This window comes from Thunnus maccoyii, chromosome 22 (assembly GCF_910596095.1).
Source record: "Thunnus maccoyii chromosome 22, fThuMac1.1, whole genome shotgun sequence".
Taxonomy (NCBI): domain Eukaryota; kingdom Metazoa; phylum Chordata; class Actinopteri; order Scombriformes; family Scombridae; genus Thunnus; species Thunnus maccoyii.
Window position 1 is genome coordinate 26,143,628 of NC_056554.1, and position 17,902 is coordinate 26,161,529.

Consider the following 17,902-nt stretch of genomic DNA (forward strand, 5'->3'; position numbering starts at 1 on the left):
CAAATATTCCAACAAACAAACTGCAGGAGGTTCTGCTGTCGTCTCGTTTCCTTCGATCAGTAATCTAATCGGCTTCCAATCAATAAGTTTTCCCTCCAATAAAAGTATTGATTATTGGTGTCAGTTGGTCTGGTGTCTGTCCTGTCGCAGTGTCAGGACGCGTCTGTGGACGCAGGACAGACGCAGACTTTTATACGACTCGGCGCTGTGATGTCACACATTCTTACTGCTGTTACCCCCGACGACGGTCTCACACACACACACACACACACACACACACACACACACACACACACTGACTGAAACACAGAGAAGAAAGAGACAAAAATATCAACCAATCAGAATCACATGTGAAAATGTTCATTCACAAAAAAAAGGTCCTGAAAAGTCCTTGAGAAGGTACCTGAGGCCTGTGAGGACACTGAAATGGTCCTTGAAGATGCTCCAGGAGTCCTTGAGGACGATCCTGGAGGTCTGAGGGTGATATCATGGAGAAAGAAAGGCCCTTAAAGACTTTCCAGGAGTCCTTAGATTGTTGAGTAAGTTCCAGGGGTCCTTGAGAAGGTACCAGAGGTCCATGTGGAGGCTTGAATGCTCATTCAAATGACTCCAGGATGCCTTGAGGGGGTTCCATGGTAGCTCCCGGTGGTAGCAGAGGTAGTTGAGGGGAGAAAAATGATACTTGAAGATGTTCCAGGGGTCCTTGGGGAGGTTTCATCTGGCCTTGAAGAGCTTAAAGGGGTCTTTAAGGGCTTTCCAGGTATGATTCTGGATCCCAGGAGGTTCCAGATCCTTAATAAGGCACCAGACGTCATTGAAAAGGCACAAAAGGTCCTTGAGGAGTCTTTGGGAAGGCATGAGAGGTCTTTGAGGAGGTTTCAGGGTCCTTCAGAAGTCACTAAAGGGCCTTGAGAAGGCACCATGGCGTCCTGTTGCCATGGTTACCTGCAGGTGAATCCACCTGGAGCTGCGGTGTGAAACAGACTGTCAGGACCGTCGTGCTCCTCTCTGGTGTCAGACCCTCACGACCCCTGACCTCGGTCATCCCGCCCCCTTGTAAACCATCACCGTGGCGACCGGGTCGTCGTTAGCAACTATTTCCTGTGGAAGGGGGAGGGGCTACGGAGGTTCACATCGTGCCAAGGATAGGTGTGTGTGTGTGTGTGTGTGTGTTTTATGTGCGTGCTCGATAGCGTCAGAGGCGTCCCGCTGAATGGCGGGGGGGCGGAGTTTTGTCTGTCTGGGACAAAGATGGTGGGGGGTCATTAAACACACACACACACACACACACACACACACACACACACACACACACTGTGTTGTTGTGATCGGTGACCTCTTTCTCTCTAATAAGGTGATTGATGAGCTATTCTTATTGTGTGTGTGTGTGTGTGTGTGTGTGTGTGTGTGTGTGTGTGTGTGTGTGTGTGTTTTTGTGACGCACACAACATTCCTGCCCCCCCACAGCGACACACACACACACTCTGCCAGCAGCTCGTCCCCACAAACCGCCTTCTAGCAGACGGTGGCGGCGGCTGCAGCTGAAGATCAATCACTGATATCAATCAACTCACCGCTGGATCAATACATCAGTCTGTCCTCACAAGTACATTAAAGCTCCTTCAGGTTTATTACAACTTATCACGTCCATCTTTTCTATCAGTAACAATGATGTAATCATCATATTCATATCCGAGGTGTGGGAACACGATGACATCACGGTGACATCATGTGACATCACGGTGACGTCATTAAAAAGATCTTACACACTTTACTTGTGCAACAAGTACTCAGTAACAGTGACTGAGTGCACACAGCTGCAGTGGAGCCTCTGGTCTGATTACCGGTTCCCATGACGACCAGCAGGTGTCTCCACCCGACACGACCAACCCTGTTTCAGAGCTGCAGGCAGGTGTGTTCCTTCATCAGCAGGTTCACCTGGTTGTTGACACGCAGCGCAGCAGGTCACGGTCGGGTTGACGTCAACGAGCGTCCGCTCATGACGTCGGTGGCCGTGCCCCGGTGCACTCTGGGACGGAGCGAGGCTGCTGAGAGTAAACACGGTGACGTCAAACCGTCTCGATGAACCTCGGACGCTGAGACAAAGTTAAACTGAGCAGAGATAAAACACACAGACACATCCGTTCACACACAGCTGGACGGTAACGCAGTACTTTTACTACAGTTTAGAGGTACTTGTACTTCACTTGAGTATTTCCATGTGATGCTACTTTCTACATTTCAGAGGGAAATATTGTACTTTCTACTCCACTACATTTATTTGACAGCTTTAGTTACTTTTCAGATGAAGATTTGACACAATGGATAATATAACAAGCTTTTAAAATACAACACATTGTTAAAGATGAAACCAGTGGTTTCCAACCTTTTTGTCTTTTGACGTCTTACAAAAAGCAGTGTGTAGTCGGGGTCACATTTCACATGTCTATGAGTTGTTAACAGCTCCACCAAATCTGTTTTTTATTACACATTTGTCGCCGTTATTGAGACTCTTGTGTCAACAGCTGACACGTTAGCCAGCGCTACGCTATCAGCTGCTAACAACCAGGTTTGGTTAAGTTTAATTAAAACTATTTAGTGAAGGCAGCGTTACTTCATGTCAGCTGAAACGGTCTGTAAACGGGACGGCTGACACATGATCAGCTGATAACGTGACGTCCTGAGGGAAACCTCTGACTCTTCACCTGCTGTTTGTACAGCGAGATAAAAGATACACCGACTCAGACAGAACTGAAGCAACACGAACTGTTCAGTTACTTCATTCACCGCCATGTTTGTTTGATTTGATCTCTTTTCTGACTTCAGTTCACTGCTGCTCAATGTGAGTCCAGTGAGCTGATGATGACAACGTCTATGACTGATGTTTGAGGGTTTGAAATGGTAGAAACGGACAGAAAACGTGTCAGAAAAACAAAAGCTAGGAGCTAAAAGAGGCTGAAAAGCTTCTCATAGACACTTTCATAAAAACTAATATAAATGTTATTTGGTGCGCGGTCGTCGTGACTCATATTCTCCTGGAGTTCATTTTAAACAAGCTGTTTTATTTTCAGAGCAGAAACACATCAGTGAAACTTCACACGGCTGCTGCTCATCGCCAGGCAACACACTGCCTTCACCACAAACTCCCAAACTCAGCCAATCAGCATTGACGTCACACCGCTGTGTGTGTGTGTGTGTGTGTGTGTGTGTGTGTGCAGGCGTGATTAATGGTGTGAAATGTCTGCTTCTGTTTTCATTCATAAACAACCAAAAAATCACATTCAACGTCTTTATAAATCAACATTATATCAGCTGTTCACACGTTTGGTGTTTTTTTTTTAGACGTTTCTCTGAAAAGTCTAAAAAGTCATGTGTTGCATTCAGGTGCTGGTGGAAAGCTCGGATATCACACTTACGAGTGTGTTCATGTCTGAAAGGGTCTGAAGTTGTACAGTTAAATTCTGCTTTTAATAATGCTGCTACTGCTAGTTATTATTCAGTTATTATTCAGTTATTATTCAGTTATTATTCAAGTGATTTGTGTTTTTGGGCGCGTTAGTATTATTTCTGAAATGGAGATTGTTTTAATTTTACGTATTAATGTGGACACAGTCAAAAAAAACTTGCATCACAACTTGTATTACCATTTTTGGCTGTGCAGATGTTGTTTATCAAAATACATCAAACCTTCTTCCCCTTAATACAGCGCACAATAATCTCTGCAGATCTCTTGGATAAACTACCTTTAATCACACGTTTAGACCTGTTTGTGTCTCTCGTACTTTATTCAATTGTTAAATGAAGAATAAATATAAATATTAAATAATTAAAACATGAAGTCAGACGTGTTTTATTCTTTAATCTTTATTGAATCTGTTTTTTATAGAAAACATCATCAGTCGGAGTCACGTCCGCCACGTTGTCAGTTGTTATGGCGACAGGCGGAGGGGAGGGAAGGCTTTAGTGGACCTTGGGGTGGCGGAAGTCCTTGCCGGCGAACTTGGCCTTGGCGCCGAGCTCCTCCTCAATCCTGCGGGTCAAAGGCCAGAGGTTAGAGGTCAGAGGTCAGGCTGTAAACTAAACAACCATGCTTTCATTTTTTTTAAATGACAGGAAGTTCTCACCTCATCAGCTGATTGTACTTGGCCAAACGCTCTGACCTGCAGGGGGCGCCGGTCTTAATCTGAGAGAGAGAGAGATGTCAGTGAATCAGAGATAAAAGAAGACTGTGTTGTAGTTGTCAATTGGTGTTTTCATTCATGTACTGTTTGTCTGTGGTGCGGTACGTGTATTCGTCGTCATGTCATACTGTCATGGTGTGGATGTTACGGTTCGACCCAAACAATTACTGTCAAAATAGTTTAATAGTCCATTTAGTCTGACGCGTGGAACAATAATTCTAGAGCGCTAGTTCCACCTGGAACGTTTTGGCAGCGCACCACTTTGCTATAGCATGCTCATGTATGTATGCTAGTCGGCTTAGTCAAGGTAGCCTGGTTACCATGGTTACCCTGCGGTGTTGCTGCCATCAGAATGACAAACGAGAACTCATAACACTGACCGAATGCAACACTATTAAAATGTACTTCCGTTATCTCTGTAGTGAAACGATACCGCGTCTCCCTCCCCTCTCCGTGACCGTCGTCTCCCTCCCCTCTCCATGACGGTCATCTCCCTCCCCTCTCCGTGAAGATCGTCTCCCTCCCCTCTCCGTGAAGATCGTCTCCCTCCCCTCTCTGTGACGGTCATCTCCCTCCCCTCTCCGTGACGGTCGTCTCCCTCCCCTCTCCGTGAAGATCGTCTCCCTCCCCTCTCCATGACCGTCGTCTCCCTCCCCTCTCCGTGACCGTCGTCTCCCTCCCCTCTCTGTAACGGTCATCTCCCTCCCCTCTCTGTGACGGTGGTCTCCCTCCCCTCTCCGTGAAGATCGTCTCCCTCCCCTCTCCGTGAAGATCGTCTCCCTCCCCTCTCCGTGAAGATCGTCTCCCTCCCCTCTCCATGACGGTGGTCTCCCTCCCCTCTCTGTAACGGTCATCTCCCTCCCCTCTCCGTGACGGTGGTCTCCCTCCCCTCTCTGTGACAGTCGTCTAGTGGTTTGGTCCCTCTGACTGATATATTATTATATATGACATCATTAGATTATTAATAGTGAAGCATCAGTGTTAGAGCAGCATGTTACTGTTGTAGCTGCTGGAGGTGGAGCTAGTTTACACTACTTTATATACAGTTAGACCATAAATCAGTATGAACAGCTGTCAGCAGGTTTCCTGACTCCTTCCGCTGCAGCAACTTAACTGTGTCAGTAATCGTTACGGCCAATGAGCAGCTGAAATCATACCGAACCGTGGACTTTGTGTACTGTTAGACCCTACTGCCTGCCTGTCTGTCTGTCTGTCTGTCTGTCTGTCTGTCTGTCTGTCTTTCTATCTGTCTGTCTGTCTGTCTGCCTGTCTGTCTGTCTGTCTGTCTGTCTGTCTGTCTACCTGTCCAGTGCAGAGTCCGACCACCAGGTCAGAGATGAAGGTGTCTTCAGTCTCTCCGGAGCGATGGCTGACCATCACACCCCAGCCGCTGTTCTGGGCAAGCTTACACCTGAGAGACAGACAGGAAGAGAGAGAGAGACGGGAGAAAAGAAATGCAAGTTAGTTCTGAGCTTTGACTCGACCCCAGTTAACCATCATGTCTCAATCAATCAATTAATCAGTCATCTTACGCCTGGATAGACTCGGTGACAGAGCCGATCTGGTTGACTTTGAGCAGCAGACAGTTGCAGGCCTTCTTCTCCACAGCTGTCTTGATCCTCTTGGGATTGGTCACAGTCAGGTCGTCTCCTACGATCTGATTGGTTGGCAAACAAAGATGTGTCACTTTAATGTGTTTTATAACTTATTATTCTCAGAAAACATTCCAGGAACTTTCTTTTTTCGACTGGAGGAACCTGGTTCAGTGTAAACGCAACAAGCCGTCAGTCTGTCTCACCTGGATGTCTGTGGAGGCGGTGAACTTGGCCCAGTGCTCCCAGTCGTCCTGGTCGAAGGGATCCTCAATGGACTGGACTGGAGACAGAGAGAGAGGGAGAGACAGATAACGTTTATTAATTGATTTATTGAAAACCCAATACACAACTTCCATTAGAAATCTGCTGTTTTCACACTGAGCAAAGAGGAATCTCCTGAATCTCCTTATTTTATCCCTGAAATTTAATTTTTTGCCATTTGTAACCTTTATTTGACAGTCAAAAGAGCTTTTTGCATCAAGTTAAAATTTTCGTGCAGGACTTTTACTTGTAATGGGATATTTTTACGTTGCTGTATTGGTACTTTTACTGCAGTAAAGGATCTGAGTACTTCTTCCACCTCTGCCATTGTGAGCAGGCCTTTAAAGTGTTCTCTAGAAGTTACCGGGGTAGTGCTTGATGAAGTCGCGGTACAGGTCTCCCAGCTTCTCGCCACTGATGTGTCTGGCTGGGTCGTCGGGGGACTTGAAGTCCAGGTCGTACTTTCCGCTGCGGTAGAACTCGGAGGCAGCCACATCCATGCCAATGATGATCTTGTCGGGGTAGCCGGCCTTCTCAATGGCAGACTTCAGCAGCTCCAGAGCTGCAGAGAGACAGACGGCAAGGCGGGAACAAGGGTGGAGGTGAGACAGATATACAGAGAGAGAGAGAGATGCAGACAGGCAGGCAGACAGATGTCTCACCCTCATTGTTCTCCAGGATGTTGGGGGCGAAACCACCCTCATCTCCCACGTTGGTGGCGTCTTTGCCGTACTTTGCCTTGATCACACTCTTCAGGTTGTGGTAGACCTGCACACACACACAACACACACACACAGTGTTAATTCATGTTTATCTTCAGAGAAACATGATTCCAGCTCGATGTTAAATCTTTAGCACCTCAGCTCCGATCCTCATGGCATCGTGGAAGTTGGCGGCACCGACTGGCAGAATCATGAACTCCTGCATGGCCAGTTTGTTGCCAGCGTGGCTTCCACCGTTGATGACGTTGAAGGCCTGCAGACGAGAAGAAAATGTTTATAACAGACTGACTGACTGGTCATCTTCAACTGTTACCAGACAACAGTACTTGACACATTTTTAGTGACAGTTATCTTGCTGTGTAAAAGTCAATTTTCCACTCACAGGAACAGGAAGAATGACTTCCTTGTGTCCGGCGAGGTCAGCGATGTGGCGGTACAGAGGAACGCCCTTCTCCGCTGCTCCGGCCTTGCAGACGGCCAGCGACACGCCCAGGATGGCATTGGCTCCAAACTTAGCTGCAGGAGAACAGATAGACGGGTCAGTGAGGCAGACAGACACGTCAGACAGACACACAGATAGAGAGACAGACAGGTCCTTACATTTGTTCTCAGTGCCGTCCAACTCCAGCATGAATTTGTCGATCTTCTCCTGCTCGACAACGCTGAATTTCTGGAGAGAGAGACAGACAGAGACGTTATCTAAGTGCCCAAACAGGTTTGTGCTATTAGACATGTTTGATTGATATTTGAAACATATTGATTTTTTACTGATACCTTCTCAATCAGCTTGGGGGCGATGTCCTTGTTCACATGATCCACAGCCTTAAGAGTACCTGCAGAGAAGAACAAAAACAGGAATTTGTACTGGTGTGCAGGAAATCTATTTTACACGTCTATCAATGTTATTATACTAATTTTCAGGAAATGTCTAAATAATTTGCTGGTATTTCGCAGTAATATTTACAGAGAGAGTAGTGCAATTTGGTACAAATTGTAAGAGAAAAATGTAAAAAGTGTAAAGTTGGTTTATTGGTATGAACCCACTCATAATATTTGTAGTAGTAGTTGTTAAATTGCAAAAATTCTCAATAAATAAGATTCTGTGACAAATGATACATTAGCATATAAGGTTTCCTTAAAGTAGCTGCTGCTAATAATTAGGACATTTCTTTGAGAGGGTTACATAATTTACAGGAAATGTTCTAACTATAGAGTTTTTAAGAAACAACAACAGGAAATAAGTGTAAAAATAAAGGACCTGTAAAATAAAGTGTTACCGAAATCTTCACATCTGTGAGGATCTGAACCCTCAGCATGTTACTGCCTTGCTCGTACCTTTGCCCAGGAAGCGGGCCTTGTCTCCATCACGGAGCTCCAGAGCCTCATGGACTCCAGTTGAGGCACCGCTGGGAACTGCTGCCCTGAAATGACCTGAGAGACAGACAGGCAGAGAGAGAGAGAGAGACATGTGGAGATGTTGGAAGGTGGATGTTGATTTACAGATTTGTGCTAAGCTAGGCTAAACCTGTCTCTGCACTGAGCGCACAGAGATGAAACATGTCGAGGATTTCTGTCGATTTAGAAACAAACTAAAAGCTTGTGTGTCCTCACCTTTGGCTGTCCACAGGTCAACCTCCACGGTGGGGTTTCCTCTGGAGTCCAGAATCTCACGAGCGTGAATCTTAGTGATCGACATCCTGACTGTGGGAGACAGACAGAAAATAAAAGACATGAGCTCTTTGACATGTTTGCTGTATATGCAGACGATGTGCTGATGTGATCCGCCGGACAGTTTACATATAAACGACTCCTGAGATCCTTCATGTGAAGCAAGATAACACAGCGAGGAATCATTCTTAACTGTCCACCAATGGGACGTCAGTACAGGACGGACGAGGCAGAGGGGGCGGAGTTACTTTAAACTGTTCAGAGACGTTCAGTGTTGTTGTGAAGATGAAACCAAAAGACGAGGTCATTATAAAGATCTACTGTTTTATTACAGAAGCAGACCTTTCAACACTCCCGGGTTTCTCCCTTCCTGTTTTGTAATTTCCCCCATGAATCTCCCGAATCTTTCCCTTTTTACACTTATACAGAATCCTGATTGGCTGAATCAAGTTGTTTCAATTCATCAAGATCCAAAGACTTGGATATTTATGCCAACAAAGCCCTGCTATACCCATAACTGTCCAGCAGGTGGCAGCATACAGCAAGCAGCATCCTTGCCCCTGTCTTCTTCTCTTTGGGAAGTCATGACAGTCATTCAGTTAACAAACAGCAAGAGACTATTTTACCATCCTGACAAAAAGTCTGTTAGGAAACAACCGTGCATTCTGTCAGGTGTGTAGGACGGACTTTAGTGTTGGTCACAATGGGAAAGGACGCGGTCCTCGGATTAGTAGAACAGGACAGAAACCTGTTCTGGGAACTGAAGTCATGTAGAACACTTGGTAAGTTTAACATTGGCATAGCAGGACTGGCATGTGTACGCTGTTTTATACAAAGGGCTGAAACTCTGCAGCTTCACCCGGCTTTATATATCCGCACCTGTCTGCTCAGGATAAACTACAGCGGCAGGTTCAACGGACTCAACAAGGCAACTTCATAGAAGAAGAAACTGCTACAAGTCAAAGTCTCACTTGTGTTGATATGAAGCAGCAGTAGAGACACAGTGAGAAACAGATGATAAGCAGTGACCTTGAAAAATAAGCAACACTCATTATGTCTAACTGCTAAACCCAGTGTGTGTGTGTGTGTGTGTGTGTGAGTGTGAGTGTGTGTGTGCATGTGTGCGTGTTTGTGTGTGTGTGTGTGTGTGTGTGTGTGTGTGTGTATATGTCAGACCTGCAGCACTGATCCTGTGCAACGCCATGATGCCTCCATGTCTGCAGGCGGCAGCCCCTTATCCCCTAACAAACCCGCCCCCCTACTCCCACTCAGCCAATCAGAGAGCTTCTCTCATAACAGGCAGCTAAACAGACCAACGGCAGAGACCAACAGCAGGGAGAGACCATTGCAGTGATAGAGGAGGGGGGGGGGGGTCAAACCTCTACATGAGTCCTCTACAGAGTTATTAATGCAGTGTGTGTGTGTGTGTGTGTGTGTGTGTGTGTGTCATAGGACAGATTTTAGACTAAAGACCAGTTAATTGGGGCAACAACAGTCGTGTCCTCAATAAGTAAAAAGCTGATGTTTATGTCAGTGGTTGAGTGTAAGGGTTATATTAAGGTAAGTTTAGGGTTATATTAAGGTTAGAGTAAGTCTCCGGGAAATTAATGTAAGTCTATATAATGTCCCCAGAAGTGACCTAGGACAACGTGTGTGTGTGTGTGTGTAAAACCCTTTGACCTTTTCTGTGACCTTTCCACAGAAGTCATGACTCGCCGTGCGCTGTTATAGAATTACACGCACACGCGTGTTACCGTCGGTGACATTTACAGAGATATGTGTGACTGCGAGACGATATCAGCCTCTCTGATGACTGCAGCTCCGTCTCTTTACTGTCACTGAGCTACATCAGCCTCATGACAGACCACAGCAACGAGAAACTAGTCCGAGTATTAACACGCGCTCCTGAAATATGAACCGTCGCTGCAGGTTTTACACCAACACAGGAAACAGAAAATGCCAAAATTTCTGGAATCGCCTGCAGGGACGAAGTTGAAGTCCTTCAATTCATCATTAATAAACAGGTTGCAGATCCAGTTATTAGCAGATATAAGACATGCAGAGGTGCTGCTGCTGCTGTATAAACCTCTCGCTGTCAGTCAAACAGTGTATAAATAGTCACCTATGAAAAAACATCAATCATCTGTGAGACGCCGACGGCCTCAGGCAGCAGATTGTAACTGAACGTGTTTGCTGGAGACGTCATCAGTTATTTATTTCAACTATTTTTACTCGATCAGCAACCTGGTTTCATTCATACAATAATATGTTACAGTGATGAAGGTGACAGGTGTTTACATGAACCCTTACATGCTGCTCATAATGAGTCCTGAATGAAGCTGCAGAGTGTCCTCTGCTTCCAGTAGCAGCACACTATCATTCATTTCAACGGTGATATTTGAAGCTTTGAATGAATACGGGTCAATTTTGTACATTTATACGTACAAAAATGTGTCTCACCTGCACAAAAATAACAAATATTCATACATTTTATTTCCATTTCTGTATATAAAATGCCTTTTTTACTGTTTTTACTGTTCTCAAATGTAAAAAATGTGTTAAATTTGCTCCTGAACAGTTTGTGAGTGTGAAGACAAAGTTTAGATTTAGGCAGTAACGGTGTGATACCACAGGGTGGAAACACGGCGAGGGCTGTCTGGTGTAACTTCCTGCCTTCTCCTCGGTGGTTCTCGCCAGTTTGCCCACAGACTAAAACATGCTGGGACTGTACTGGGCATGTGTGTGTGTGTGTGTGTGTGTGTGTGTGTGCAGTGATAGGTCAGATATGCCGACAGAACAACAGCTGGGTACTTAAAGTACACTTGAGACCATCGATGGTCTTTACAAAGACTTTACTGTACTCACACACAGACACGCTTCTTCTACTCCCAGTACTACTGCTAAAACTACTACTCAGTACTGCTAAAACTACTTCTTACTACTGCTAAAACTACTGCTAACCCTTCTGGTACTCCTAAAATACTACTAAAACTACAATGACTACTGCAGATGCTCTGCTACATTAATGCTAATACTGCTACCAGGCTGCTACTTTCACTGTTATCAAGTACTTTGATTTATTCATGTAATGTATACAGTAAATGCTGCCTGTCTGTCTGTCTGTCTGTCTGTCTCTCTACTTGTCTGTCTCTCTCTCTCTACTTGTCTGTCTCTCTCTCTCTACCTGTCTGTCTGTCTGTCTCTCTCTCTCCACCTGTCTGTCTGCCTGTCTCTCCCTCTCTGTCTGGACTTTGTGCTTTAATGCTGTTTGTCGCATTTCAGCCGTTCTGCTCTGCAGCCGTTCTTTGACCTCCCTGCAGCTGAAGGTCGCAGCTTTTGACGGTTTCTGTCTTTTGGTTTTAGACGAAGAATCAAACTAGACGATGAGATTTGGGCTGAAACACTTGTGTGCAGGTATCTGAGTCGCAGGCAGATCAAGCACACAAACTCTCTCTGCAAACTCCTCCAAACTGAACCAGACTGAGGTTGACACCAGACCAGGAAATCCAGAAACAAACAGTTTGAAACTTTTTCATTCATCAGACAGACGTTAGGTCCAGACAGCTTCTGTTTCAGCCTACCTGAGATGTGTTTTTAGGGAAGGAGGGGTGTCGTCTTTGGCCGCCTGTCCGTCCGTCTGACTGTCCGACTGACGTGGAAAGTGTCCGTCTGCCTGGCTGCAGGGTTTTTATAGACGCTCCCTGTAGGGGGTGGGGTGGGGGGGGGCTGGTGGACAGGCAGGGAGCGTCTGGCAGCGACGGGACTGCAGGAAAAAAGAAAAACCTGCTGCACAAAGAGCTGACACAGCAGTTCCTCCGACACTAATATCAGTTAGGAAGAGATGAACATCATTTGGTTCAGACAACAACCTAAAATTACATTAGAGGAACCTGCATTGATGTAAACTCTTAACTCATGGCATATTTACTATATAAATTTATATTTTTATGGTGTTAACAATAGCTGTAGCAGTATATATTGTAGCTGTATTTACAGTTTTCTATTAGCAGTAATAAAAGCAATATTAGCAGAAGTACTTAGCAGTATTAGCAATAGTTTCAGCAGTTCCAGCAGTTATTATAGCAGTGTTAGCAGAATTTGAGGTAGTTGTAGCAGCATCAGATAATTAGCAGAAGTAGCAGTATCAGTGATAGTTTCAGCAGTTTTAGCAGTTATTATAGCAAAGTTAGCAGTATTAGCACAATAGCAGTGGCAGGGCAGTTAAACTGCTCAGCTTTGATGTAGTTTCAGCAGTTTTAGCAGTTATGATAGCAGTGTTAGCAGTATTACCAATAGCAGTAGCAGTATTAGCAACAGGAGTTTTAATGGTTATTATATCATGTTAGCAGTATTAGCAATAGTTTCAGGAGTTTTAGCAGTTATTATAGCAGTGTTAGCAATAATAGTAGCAGTGTTAGCAATAGTTTTAGCAATTATAGCAGTTATAGCAGCAATATAAGCATATTAGCAGTGGCAGGGCGGTTAAACTGCTCATCTTTGATGTGGTTTCAGCAGTGTTAGCAGTTATGATAGCAGTGTTAGCAGTGTTTATAATAGCAGTAGCAGTATTAGCAGTAATTGTAGCAGTATTGGATAATTAACAGAGGTAGTAGCAGTATTAGTAATAGTGGTAGCAGTATTGGCAGTAGCAGTGTTAGCAGGCGATCAGTGATGTATCTGTTCCCAAAATTAATATTTTATTTTATTAAGTTCTGATTTTAAGAATTCTAAATCTCTCTAAGTCTTGAGAATTAATTTGTAACCCGGCCATTATTTATTTATTTATTTATTATAACTGAGTACTGTACTGTACTAAATTCACATTATATAGGAGTATTATAGCAAAATCATTGTCCTTAAAGATGATTCTGCTAATAAGAAATAAGACTGTATGCACTCACACACACATGCAGACATAGTGTTATATGTATTTTTCACATTAATGTCAGAGGTCTGAATAATGCTGTTTCCCTCTGTGGTGTGCACTAGTGTGACGGTCCCTAACTCAGATAGAGAAGGTCAAAGTTCATCTAAAGGGGAAATGTGAGAACGGCTCAGCATTCACTGCAAAGGGCAGTAACCCCAACACACACACACACACACACACACCACACACACACACACACACACAGACACACACTTACACAAGACACCGTACCCTTTACACTCACCTTTAACTGTACTTCACTCACACACACACTGAGTGACTGTACACACTGTGGTCTGTTCAGCGTCCCTGTAGCCTTTACTGCAGGCTAAATATAACTGCACATGACCGCAGCAGGAATCTACTCTTATACACTAAATACTCTTTGATTTTATACTTTAACCGTGTGTTTCTATATCACTGCAGTGTTGCAGTCTTTCCAAATATTAACACTTGCATGCAAGTGTACAATTCACTGTAAACATTACTGGTGAGTGCAGTAGTTGTAGTAGTGTTGAGGGAGAACTGCAGTAGTAGTACCACATGTTGTACTACCAGCAGCTGCAGAGGTAGTATTTGAAAAGTAATAGCAGTAGTGGTAGTAGAAGTAGAAGTAACAGTAGCATATTATTAGTATTAGTAACAAAAGAAATTATGGTAGTATTTGCAATTAGTAGTACGGTAGTCAGTACGGTCAGTATAAAGTATTGGTAGTAGTAGTATTATTAACAGTGGTAGTATATATAGTAATGGTAATATACAGTAATATTAGTAATATTAATGTAAACAGTAGTAGTAGTAATAGTGTAGTAGTAGTACTATATAATATAACAGTAGTAGTAGTAATTTTATAGCAGTAGTAGAAGTAATATTAGTAGTAGTGGTAATATACAGTAATATTAGTCATAGTAATATAAACAGTAGTAGTAGTAATAGTGTAGTAGTAGTAATATTAATATAAACAGTAGTGTAGTAATAGTATTATTGGTAGTAATTTTGTAGCAGTAGTAGAGGTCTTATTATTAATAGTAATGGTAATATACAGTAATATTAATAATAGTGTAGTAAATAGTAACAGAGTAGTAGTGGAAGTAATATTAGTAGCAGCGTAGCAGTAGTAGTAGTGGCAATAATATAAGTAGTGGTAATAGTGTAGTGGCAGTAGTATTAGCAGTAACAGTAGTAGTAGTAATAGTGTAGTGGCAGTAGTATTAGCAGTAACAGTAGTAGTAGTAATAGTGTAGTGGCAGTAGTATTAGCAGTAACAGTAGTAGTGGTAATAGTGTAGTGGCAGTAGTATTAGCAGTAACAGTAGTAGTGGTAATAGTGTAGTGGCAGTAGTATTAGCAGTAACAGTAGTAGTAGTAATAGTGTAGTGGCAGTAGTATTAGCAGTAACAGTAGTAGTAGTAATAGTGTAGTGGCAGTAGTATTAGCAGTAACAGTAGTAGTAGTAATAGTGTAGTGGCAGTAGTATTAGCAGTAACAGTAGTAGTGGTAATAGTGTAGTGGCAGTAGTATTAGCAGTAACAGTAGTAGTGGTAATAGTGTAGTGGCAGTAGTATTAGCAGTAACAGTAGTAGTAGTAATAGTGTAGTGGCAGTAGTATTAGCAGTAACAGTAGTAGTAATAATAGTGTAGTGGCAGTAGTATTAGCAGTAACAGTAGTAGTAATAATAGTGTAGTGGCAGTAGTATTAGCAGTAACAGTAGTAGTAGTGATAGTGTAGTGGCAGTAGTATTAGCAGTAACAGTAGTAGTAGTAATAGTGTAGTGGCAGTAGTATTAGCAGTAACAGTAGTAGTAATAATAGTGTAGTGGCAGTAGTATTAGCAGTAACAGTAGTAGTAATAATAGTGTAGTGGCAGTAGTATTAGCAGTAACAGTAGTAGTAGTAATAGTGTAGTGGCAGTAGTATTAGCAGTAACAGTAGTAGTAATAATAGTGTAGTGGCAGTAGTATTAGCAGTAACAGTAGTAGTAGTGATAGTGTAGTGGCAGTAGTATTAGCAGTAACAGTAGTAGTAGTAATAGTGTAGTGGCAGTAGTATTAGCAGTAACAGTAGTAGTAATAATAGTGTAGTGGCAGTAGTATTAGCAGTAACAGTAGTAGTAATAATAGTGTAGTGGCAGTAGTATTAGCAGTAACAGTAGTAGTAGTAATAGTGTAGTGGCAGTAGTATTAGCAGTAACAGTAGTAGTAATAATAGTGTAGTGGCAGTAGTATTAGCAGTAACAGTAGTAGTAGTGATAGTGTAGTGGCAGTAGTATTAGCAGTAACAGTAGTAGTAGTAATAGTGTAGTGGCAGTAGTATTAGCAGTAACAGTAGTAGTAGTAATAGTGTAGTGGCAGTAGTATTAGCAGTAACAGTAGTAGTAGTAATAGTGTAGTGGCAGTAGTATTAGCAGTAACAGTAGTAGTATTAATAGTGTAGTGGCAGTAGTATTAGCAGTAACAGTAGTAGTAGTAATAGTGTAGTGGCAGTAGTATTAGCAGTAACAGTAGTAGTAGTAATAGTGTAGTGGCAGTAGTATTAGCAGTAACAGTAGTAGTAGTAATAGTGTAGTGGCAGTAGTATTAGCAGTAACAGTAGTAGTAGTAATAGTGTGGTGGCAGTAGTATTAGCAGTAACAGTAGTAGTGGTAATAGTGTAGTGGCAGTAGTATTAGCAGTAACAGTAGTAGTAGTAATAGTGTGGTGGCAGTAGTATTAGCAGTAACAGTAGTAGTAGTAATAGTGTGGTGGCAGTAGTATTAGCAGTAACAGTAGTAGTAATAATAGTGTAGTGGCAGTAGTATTAGCAGTAACAGTAGTAGTAATAATAGTGTAGTGGCAGTAGTATTAGCAGTAACAGTAGTAGTAGTAATAGTGTAGTGGCAGTAGTATTAGCAATAACAGTAGTAGTGGTAATGGTGTAGTGGCAGTAGTATTAGCAGTAACAGTAGTAGTAATAATAGTGTAGTGGCAGTAGTATTAGCAGTAACAGTAGTAGTAATAATAGTGTAGTGGCAGTAGTATTAGCAGTAACAGTAGTAGTAATAATAGTGTAGTGGCAGTAGTATTAGCAGTAACAGTAGTAGTAATAATAGTGTAGTGGCAGTAGTATTAGCAGTAACAGTAGTAGTGGTAATAGTGTAGTGGCAGTAGTATTAGCAGTAACAGTAGTAGTAGTAATAGTGTATTGGCAGTAGTATTAGCAGTAACAGTAGTAGTAATAATAGTGTATTGGCAGTAGTATTAGCAGTAACAGTAGTAGTAGTAATAGTGTGGTGGCAGTAGTATTAGCAGTAACAGTAGTAGTAGTAATAGTGTAGTGGCAGTAGTATTAGCAGTAACAGTAGTAGTAGTAATAGTGTAGTGGCAGTAGTATTAGCAGTAACAGTAGTAGTGGTAATAGTGTAGTGGCAGTAGTATTAGCAGTAACAGTAGTAGTGGTAATAGTGTAGTGGCAGTAGTATTAGCAGTAACAGTAATAGTAGTAATAGTGTAGTGGCAGTAGTATTAGCGGTAACAGTAGTAGTAGTAATAGTTTAGTGGCAGTAGTATTAGCAGTAACAGTAATAGTAGTAATAGTGTAGTGGCAGTAGTATTAGCAGTAACAGTAATAGTAGTAATAGTGTAGTGGCAGTAGTATTAGCAGTAACAGTAGTAGTAATAATAGTGTAGTGGCAGTAGTATTAGCAGTAACAGTAGTAGTAGTAATAGTGTAGTGGCAGTAGTATTAGCAGTAACAGTAGTAGTAATAATAGTGTAGTGGCAGTAGTATTAGCAGTAACAGTAGTAGTAGTAATAGTGTAGTGGCAGTAGTATTAGCAGTAACAGTAGTAGTAGTAATAGTGTAGTGGCAGTAGTATTAGCAGTAACAGTAGTAGTAGTAATAGTGTAGTGGCAGTAGTATTAGCAGTAACAGTAGTAGTAGTAATAGTGTAGTGGCAGTAGTATTAGCAGTAACAGTAGTAGTAGTAATAGTGTAGTGGCAGTAGTATTAGCGGTAACAGTAGTAGTGGTAATAGTGTAGTGGCAGTAGTATTAGCGGTAACAGTAGTAGTGGTAATAGTGTAGTGGCAGTAGTATTAGCAGTAACAGTAATAGTGGTAATAGTGTAGTGGCAGTAGTATTAGCAGTAACAGTAGTAGTAGTAATAATGTAGTGGCAGTAGTATTAGCAATAACAGTAGTAGTAATAATAGTGTAGTGGCAGTAGTATTAGCAATAACAGTAGTAGTAATAATAGTGTAGTGGCAGTAGTATTAGCAGTAACAGTAGTAGTAATAATAGTGTAGTGGCAGTAGTATTAGCAGTAACAGTAGTAGTAGTAATAGTGTAGTGGCAGTAGTATTAGCAGTAACAGTAGTAGTGGTAATAGTGTAGTGGCAGTAGTATTAGCAGTAACAGTAGTAGTAATAATAGTGTATTGGCAGTAGTATTAGCAGTAACAGTAGTAGTAATAATAGTGTAGTGGCAGTAGTATTAGCAGTAACAGTAGTAGTGGTAATAGTGTAGTGGCAGTAGTATTAGCAGTAACAGTAGTAGTGGTAATAGTGTAGTGGC

General features: G+C 42.5%; 2 protein-coding genes across 2 annotated transcripts in view; both read right to left on the reverse strand.

Annotated features, from left to right (window-relative positions):
• Window positions 1-279, reverse strand: part of si:ch73-265d7.2 (C-type natriuretic peptide 2) — a 4,577-nt gene extending 4,298 nt beyond the window's left edge. The window contains exon 1 of the mRNA XM_042402033.1: window positions 1-279. This exon is cut by the window's left edge and continues 16 nt beyond it. The gene's annotated coding sequence lies outside the window, so the exon portion shown is untranslated.
• A 3,567-nt stretch (window positions 280-3,846) lies between these two features.
• On the reverse strand, window positions 3,847-12,115 carry eno3 (enolase 3, (beta, muscle)). Its single transcript, XM_042401781.1, has 14 exons — window positions 12,009-12,115; window positions 8,371-8,460; window positions 8,095-8,190; window positions 7,534-7,592; window positions 7,360-7,429; window positions 7,142-7,275; window positions 6,896-7,012; window positions 6,700-6,805; window positions 6,402-6,599; window positions 5,980-6,056; window positions 5,714-5,838; window positions 5,484-5,592; window positions 4,125-4,183; window positions 3,847-4,030 (listed from the first exon to the last, which is right to left on the reverse strand). The coding sequence occupies exons 2-14, from the start codon at window positions 8,453-8,455 to the stop codon at window positions 3,961-3,963; spliced, it is 1,305 nt and encodes a 434-aa protein (XP_042257715.1). The 5' UTR covers window positions 8,456-8,460; window positions 12,009-12,115; the 3' UTR covers window positions 3,847-3,960.
• Window positions 12,116-17,902: the final 5,787 nt, after the last annotated feature.

Coding starts and splice junctions, on each gene's coding strand:
- eno3 (XM_042401781.1), bottom strand. CDS start 8,455: ATGTCGATCACTAAGATTCACGCTCGTGAGATTCTGGACTCCAGAGGA. Junction 5,839..5,979: donor CCGCCTCCACAGACATCCAG/GTGAGACAGACT, acceptor CCAACCAATCAG/ATCGTAGGAGACGACCTGAC. Junction 4,031..4,124: donor AAGTACAATCAGCTGATGAG/GTGAGAACTTCC, acceptor TTTGACCCGCAG/GATTGAGGAGGAGCTCGGCG.